Genomic DNA, 8432 nt, shown 5'->3' with positions numbered 1-8432 from the left:
GTATGCGACACAGGCATAGGGTCCATCAATTTATCACGTTACTAGCGCTTCTGTTCAGTGACTATTGAGTAATAATGGAAGCAAGACAGCAGAACGGTTGGGGAACACCCCAGCTAAGATGAAATTCGCCTTCTGTTTTAATCTGTTAGCAGTATGACAACAGGCAATTGGTATCATGGACGGGATACGTTGACTATACGTGTTCATCGGTTACTAGAGGAAACACCCTTGTGTGAATACAGAGGCAGTTCGTGTAAGTCAAGATAGACTTACCAGTTTGAAAATTGTTTCATTATTAAACTGCAAAATGAGAAGGAGAACATGTCGAAGATGCCTGATTGAACTTACGTATATAATTGTCTAAAATGCAGATAGAGAAACGTCACTAACGCCCCCTCTCGCAAATTTTTAGCTAGGTAAGCTCATTTAGCTCGTTAACAATTAGTCCAGCTCATGCTCTACTCCATATTTAATTGTCATTTGACGTTTGAATACTTGATTGAGCGTCCAAAGTTAACTGTGATTCGTCTGCGTCAGTGAGATTTGCGTTGATCTAATGGAAGACAACTGTAAATATGCACGTCAGCGCAAGCACAGAGTCCGTAGTCCTGCGGATACCTTCTGTTAGGGACCCTTCATAATACCTGTTCAAGGATTTTAACAGGAGGTGCTTAGCGTGGGCAAACTTCGACACGACCCAGCTAAACAGATTTTGTGTGTCCTCGTGAGATGGCGTATCGGTAAGGCGTTTGCCTGTTAAACATAGAAACAGGTAAGGTTGTCTTGGTTCGAGACAGGCACGGGGCCCGTTCCGCGCTACTGAAAGAGGCCTTTGGCAGTGAGAAGCGGCAACACAGAAAAAACTCACTTGTGGGATCGGACCTACAATTCGAAACATGTAGTTAGGTAGATTTCGTCTAGATATTGCATCGCTGAAGAGAAGAGCTCAGACATAACCTAATGCTCTTTAGTTCTTTAATATGATATGGGCAAAATCTAATTTAGTTTTAATCCTCAACAAATGGCGAGCGTTTCACTCAATTTGGACACTTACAGGGCATTCTGGTGTTCAACACGTTGGAGCCTGGCTACAACACTTCTGCCACAGGCAACCCAATGCTTTTCATCAAAATGACAGATCTGATTCATCTCTAGTAACTCGCAAACGTTCGTTCTTTCATTTTGCAGCCTGTGTTCCGTGATGAGTCAACTACAGCGACAGCGATCTGGGTCTTCCGCGGCGATGCTGAACGCCCTGTCGGGCTTGCTTAATCTTGCGGCAACGCCACAAATCTCCAATAAGGTTATTGTAGCAGCTTGCTCTGCGGCGACAGCTGTCTTAAGGGATACTTTTTTCTAGTGTAGTTGGCGATCGGATTTTTTTAAGAAGGTTGTCTTTTTCGAAAAAGGGCAAAATGATACAAAATGAAAATGAACGACAATTCGTGGAGCCCGCTGCTCGGCCGTAAGCTGATAACTTTGGTGTGGCAGAATTGTACTTGACTTGCGTGATACCCGATGTTACCCGAATAAAACTGGAAAACACCCTAACGGGATACATACATTTTTTGAATAACGTAAAACGAATTTCACGAAGCTAATATTAACAATGATGTTTGTTAGATGACGCTATATGTTGATTTTATATTTATATCTATATACAGACCATATCAGTGAGAACCTTTTAGTGAAACTCAGGAACTTAGCACACCATAAAGGGATTCAGAAACTGAGTTATTATTATTAAGAAACCTGTCGTCTATCAACCTGCGAAGCATTCGAAGGTTCGAGGATAAAAGTAACCGGATGGTTGCTTTTATCATCGAAGATCCGCGCGTATCAACTTCGTTGTTTATTTAAAAGACAATACCTACACCGAACATATACACTGGATGCAAAGTCACACAATCCTGATACCCGCTGCAAATTCAACCTAAAGTAAGCTTAAACTTTTTTCGTCCTAAGACAAGTTATCCTATCGCATGAGCTCCTCCTCTCTATGAATAATTTTCTATTCATACTTCGTATCAGTAAGGTCACTAGGTTACGGGATCCTATTAAGTAGTTTAATCGGACTGCTTCACTACCTTGCTCCTTTTTTTCAGTTAGCAGAACTCAGATATACCCCTTTAGCAATCTAGACATCTTCTAATCTTGTAACGGAGGTCAGATTGTCACACGGTAATTATTCCATGCTCCATTGCTATAACAAAACTCTAACTACTTGTGCCGTCGTTCTCTCCCTCTATCTTAAACTCAAGTTTCAAGTGAAGTTGAGGGCGGTTAGGATAGGAAAACTCGGCATTCACTTCAAACTTAACTTACATTCCTGGTATTTCACCTCGCTAAAACCTATTGTACGATCTACTTCGTCTATGCAGTAATGGGATAAAAACGTACTTCCCAGGGAGAGTTTTAAATGGTTTTTCAGTGAACTTCTGTAAATGTTTATTATACCTTCATTCAGTGCATAATGCGCTTTTGATTAATAAACCCGAGTCAATATATTACACGTAAAATTCATGAAGATGTAAATTCAGGCTACAATAAATAAGTGCAGGGCTTTCAGGAGCAGAATCAGTATTCCTATAATAAGTAAATTATTACTTAGTATTCCAATAGCAAGTAAATTTAATCAATATTTTTTATATATATATATATATATTAGCAATTTTTTTAGATAAAAAATCTAAAAGCCCTGTTGATATTTTTATCATCAAATCAATCGAAAAATATCAAATCGTCATAAAATGTTTTTGTTTAGCATTTAATAACGACATTATTAATGTTAATAATAAAGCTTTGCCAAATGTCTAATGGAGCTATTGAGTCTAACACAGTGACCCATATTCTGTAAAGCTTAATGTTCCTTTATATTCTTGTGGGTCTCTCTCTGTGTGTTGTGTATTCCACGCCCCCGCCCAGCAGGTACAAAATCCGGAACCATCAAGCGGCAGTCCATCGACAACTACCAACCTTCTAAATGTACTAAGTTATGCGGGCGACATTTTGAACGCAGTCAACCATGATTCAACAACGGCCGCGCCTGTCGTCACAAGGTGCGTGTTTGCCACTGCTCTCCTGCTTCCTATTTACCCATTAATCAGATCTGTCATGCCGATTGTCCGCGGTCTTTCTACATAACACTTTCCCATTCCAGATACACAGAGCGGAACAACGTATACTGCATTCCTACATATATATATATATGCATTCAATTGATTGGACATAGGTTATCGGATAAAATGGGTCGTGACAGAGTACTGTTGTAAAATTTTAAAATACAAGCGTTCTGTCAAAGAAAACGCTAACAGACCAATCTGGTTTATCATGAAACGGAATAGGAAGAAGGACAAACACCCAAGAGCAAACTGATCTATTCAAAACGATAGGTAATTGTATAAGGCCTATTCCGTCTTCGCGGTTCGAAACTACAATCAAAAATTAAGCATGTCTCTCTGAACAAAACAACTAGTTTTCCTGAGCACAACAATTACTATGTCACTAAAAAAAAAGATCATCTTTATACGAAGCAACGACCAAACCAACTTAGACATGTAAGTTCTTTAGGAAAAGCCACTATTACTCTGCCCTAATCTCTATTTGTGCATGCTTCATAGTTATGCGTAATTATTATCACGTAAGGCCAGGTCTCAGTTTAAGACCGCATCAGTTACGTTGCTAAACGTGTGTTTTAAAATGTTTCTAGCAGGTAATATCGTCTGCGGAAATAAAAACTGCTAGACTCAACACGGGTGTTGTAATAATAATAAACGAGGGTGTTACCGTCCAGTTCAGTATTTCAGTATTCAGAACCCCGGGAGGGGCTATATGGCGGGGATAAAAGGCTGACAAAAGGAGCTGTTTTCATGTTTCTCCCGTTGACTCTATCTTTTGGGGAGAACGCCACGCTAACTGATTCACAATTTAAAATTCAAGTGCGAATATTACGACTGTCCTTAGTCTGACGACTTTTCAGGAAGATATGTGTATTTTGCAACTTATTACTAAGCTATGTTTCCTATTATGGCCGTGTCTAATTGTAGATCATAGACGATGTGCTAGGCCCTACAAGGAATATCGTAATTAATTCAACTGTTACATTCGGCCTTTAACAGTAACTACGCCTTACGCTTTCTTTCACGTCTCCCTTTGCCTACAGTGACAGCAGCCTGAAAGGGCATTCGTTAGCGCTTTTGCTCTGCCTTGTATTGTGATGAGAACAATGATGAAATTATAAATGGAAATTTGCGCTCTTTTAATGAAAAACGAAAACATTCGAATCATTCGTTAATGCAGGAGGTCTTATATGTTCGTTCGATTCTGTGACGATTGTACAGGGTAACCAAATTGTTTGCGGAACCACAGCCGCGCTGCTTCGGCCTATTTCAGTCCTTTTCCTGAGGTTGTATAGGACGGCGCAGCAGGCATCTTACATGCAGACGATCGATACATTCAAGTGCATTTCTTTTATTCTCTGTACGTGTAGATATGTTTGTGGTTTCATATCCTCCTGCTAAGCGCTATTATCCATAAATAATGTTACGGCATGGTATTTATATGGGAAACGAATGGATTCTTAGACCGTTCTTTCTCTTCTCCCTAAATATGTCGACGCGTGCCACCGCGTCTGATACCCTCAGCTACGCCAAAGTTTTCGCTCAGCCAGGCGTCTATAGTGTTACTTTCCAGCACCGCATGCTTTGTCATTATGGTTTTGTAGTAAGAAAGTGTTTACCTACTAAGGTTAAGAATAATTAGAACTGAAAGGCGAGGGTCTAGGTTTGAGGCTCACAGGGTTTATTTAGTGCCTGAAAGAGGCCAGCTGCCTGAATCAATAATACTTAAGTAATATCCGACGGAGAACCATTTCAATACAATGTGCTCTATTGTCTTCGGCTATATTCCGTGCATAACGCAGCATACTTGTGTGCCTGTTTCTAAATGTGGACGAGATTTTTGTGAGGTATCCGCGCACGTACCATTGCTACAGTTGAGCTTACTCTGCTATTGCAGTGCACGTAAGCCTTGCGCGCTGTCGTCATCGTGCTATTGGCCTGTCTTGCTAGGCGTGTTTTATCCATCATCTTATTTTAATGGTAGCGTTTTGTCTTTTTGTATAGCCGCCGTCCAATAAACATGAAGAACTTTGGACCTGGCTTCCGGTCCCCGGTAGCAGAACCCGTGTTCATTTACATATTTTTCTGTAGGCTCTGTGATTTTCTAGTTTTTTTTTGCGCCACTTCGACTTGCTGCCAGCGATTTCTACCGGCGTCAATGTGGTCCTGGGCCGTCCTTCTTGTCACATCATATTTGTCTTGCCAAGAAATCCAATTATAACTTCTGTACATGTTAAGAAGGACGCACCTAACGGACGCTTTCGTGCTTTACTGCCATTCATTTTGATCGGTACCTTGAGTTGACGTTTAAAGCGTTTCAAAATTGGTAGTGGAACATCTCTAAGTATAATTTTAAACGTCTTCTTAATAGGGATAAAAATCTTAGTATATTTGGTGTCTATGGACAATCTTGTATCCTGGCCCAGCACTAACTGTAGGCTTACCTAAAGATGCTATTTTATCGCTTTTACACGTTTTATGTGCATCATTTACCGAATAGACCGTTACAATGAAAGTTAGAATTAAAAGCGATAGGGAGCGAGTTGACATTACGGCACTGAACTTTGTTATCCTTTTGCCTGATCACGCTTTATACGTAATAACCCAAGCCTGGGCTGTCAGATGACAGCGGGCTTTTGTGCCAGATAGTGCTCACATACTCAGCCAGTTAGACAGTCCTGCACTAACTAGTCTTAAACACACAAAGGCTATTTGATAAAGTAACGGTAGACGATACCGCCATCTTCTTTGGATAGTCTAAATAAGCGAGTTTTTCTTAGAAGCCTCTGATCCTTGGTGGATTGAAGCTGCTTGTGAATTCTGAAGATTATTTAAGATTCTTGGTTTACGAATACACCCTTCTGAAAAAAGCTTGGTTATATAGTGTATTCTTCATTGGACACGACGTTCAGAACGCGGAAGTTAGCTAGAAATTCTCGCGAGACCGCAAGAAAATCCGCGATTGTTCCTGCAATTGATCTTTGCATCGGCGGCGAGCATTTTTTGTATCGGTGGAAAATCGTAGACAGTTCATTGCCATGCTTTGAAGGGACTTTAGGTCCAATAGCGACTCCTAGCTTCGTTGTTTCTAAAAAGCTTTTACCTCACTGCGATGATATACATTTCGTGCGTGCACCGTTCGTGAATAATTTCGATCTAGAAGCCGTAGATTAAACTGTTGAAGTGCTCACCGAGAAACTAGATTTGTCAGAAAATCCTTTTTGCGCTTTTTCAGTCAGCTGTGGAGTCCATTCGGTAGTTATCCAGTCGTGTTCTTTGTCGTCAGAAGTACATATATCTATTGCTGTTGCCCTTCGTGCTATTGGTAACGCGGGAAACACTCAATTTTGGCCAATGAAGCAAGTTAAAGGACTCAAGAAAGTTCATCATTTTGCCTGTGAAGAGTACATCCGATGCAAAGATAATGAATGGCAGCTGACTTTCGCTCATATTGTAAAAAAGGACACCCAATATCGACCATGTTGGTTTCGTCATTTTGTTATAGAAAGAAGAAAATTTCTTCCATATGAACGCATCCCGACTAGATAACGAACGTAGCGCAAAAGTTAGTCCTGATATATATATATATATATATATAACTCGTACCATGTAAACCTAATGACGATAATAGTAGTAGTAATCTAGCAAACACGTGCATTCTCTGCAATGATGAAACTTATCTTGACTCGGGCTATTCGTGTGTGTAACTGATAGGTCTCCGTTGAGCCAAGTGCTCTCAGCGCTCACAGGTGCGAGCGGAGCGAGCTCGGCAAACCCCTCACCAATTGTTCAGGTCCTCGATTTCATGACATCCGAATCTTCACCAGTAAAACTTCTTGCCAATATGTATACCAACAGGTAGGCAATCTCAATCCGGCTAACACTTGTTTAAGTAGACGGCTACTTACAACAACTATAGATCTCTATCTAATAATCATCCGATACGAAACACGTAGTAGTTTAAGCAAGTCCCTAACACTCTACCAAAGAGGTGATTCTGAGAATTCCTTCACACAATAAACACAGCCGAATGTGTCGCGTAAAAATAAAATATCTTTAAAAAAAGGAACACAAAAAAGCACTTGTAAGTTACACAAGGAAATACTTGAAAAATATTTTTTTAAGTGATTGCTAAAAATGATAAAACAAAACGTTTTTGTTTTTAAGAGCAACATTGCCTTATTCCATAGACATGAACACAGATTAATTCCAAGAACTTCCCAGATAGATTAAGTAGTTTTTAGATGCTCATATTTTTAAAGATAAGCGAGCAGTAGAAAAGGTACGATTAACAATCTGCGCTTCGTGTAACGCCATAGAGCCTCCGCTGTAGCCTGGATGGCTAAAGTTTAGGTTGAAAGACGCAGTGTCGGTGGTCACGGTTCGAAACCCAACATCAACACGTAACACACAACATGTATGGTTAAGTAAATTATGTGTGCTTAGATAGAGAATAACGCTTCTATTCCAAATCGATATTTTTCTGTGATTTCAATTCGATTTACCCGCAATTAACAGTAACCGCTATAAAAAGCAATCCGATGAGTCTATTGAGAAGGTGTACGTTAAGGGTGACAAGCCTGAGCAGGCTTCTCGTAGCGGAAGTTCTCTGCCACCGACGCCCTGTCCGTCGATGGAGGAATACGTTACCCCAGTATACGCCCGAAACTATCAGGGCGTATGGAAATACGTGGTCCAAATTCCGCAAGAAGGATACCTAACACAAACTATCCAGCAAACAACCTGCATGTGAGTGATGGAAATGTTCAGTGTCTTTTAAGTAAAAAATGTTTTTGAATAAACTAAAAAAGTCTATGTTAATTTTAATTTTTGAAACAAGGCAAATGATTTATCCGTCATTTGAAATAATTGATAGCTAGTGCTCGGTATGTAGCTGATAGTTCTATTTTAATGGGGAAGCAATTTATTGTACAGCTAGAATAAAAAAACGTATTGAAAAGAAAAAATATAGCATGCGTTTTAGTTACATCTACACGTTACTTTTGACTGTTTCAATAACCATTATAACTATATAAAGTAACAACTGTACGCTATATTTTTACTGCGTAAACTCTTTCATTATATATTTTATTGAATGGCCTTGGTAAAATTATAACGCGTACCTTGCCCACCCACCTGCTGTCAGTAAAACCGCTTGAAATGTGAACTAACATCAGTGATTTAAGCGAATCTATCTGCGATTTACTATGCAGGTCCCAGACATGTGATTTTGTTGAGAACGGCTTATGTCATGAAAGCCCACGTTGGGTTTCACTTCTCGTAGCTGAAATTTTCTACCCTGACGCTGTAGTA

The 8432-nt window shown here is 39.9% G+C and overlaps 1 protein-coding gene across 1 annotated transcript in view; it reads left to right on the top strand.

Annotated features, from left to right (window-relative positions):
- The first annotated feature begins 10 nt into the window (after positions 1-10).
- Positions 11-8432, top strand: part of LOC111243702 (uncharacterized) — an 8657-nt gene continuing 235 nt past the window's right edge. Inside the window, exons 1-5 of the mRNA XM_022789658.2 lie at positions 11-1303; positions 2926-3059; positions 6834-6977; positions 7638-7868; positions 8333-8429. Of these exons, the coding sequence (XP_022645393.1) occupies positions 1202-1303; positions 2926-3059; positions 6834-6977; positions 7638-7868; positions 8333-8429 (708 nt within the window). The 5' untranslated portion in view covers positions 11-1201. The remainder of the gene's footprint in view (positions 1304-2925; positions 3060-6833; positions 6978-7637; positions 7869-8332; positions 8430-8432) is intronic.

This window comes from Varroa destructor, unplaced genomic scaffold (genome assembly GCF_002443255.2).
Source record: "Varroa destructor unplaced genomic scaffold, Vdes_3.0 BEIS01000002.1, whole genome shotgun sequence".
NCBI classification, from domain to species: Eukaryota; Metazoa; Arthropoda; class Arachnida; order Mesostigmata; family Varroidae; genus Varroa; species Varroa destructor.
Note: the sequence above shows the minus strand (reverse complement) of the source record. Positions and strands in the feature narration are given on the sequence as shown.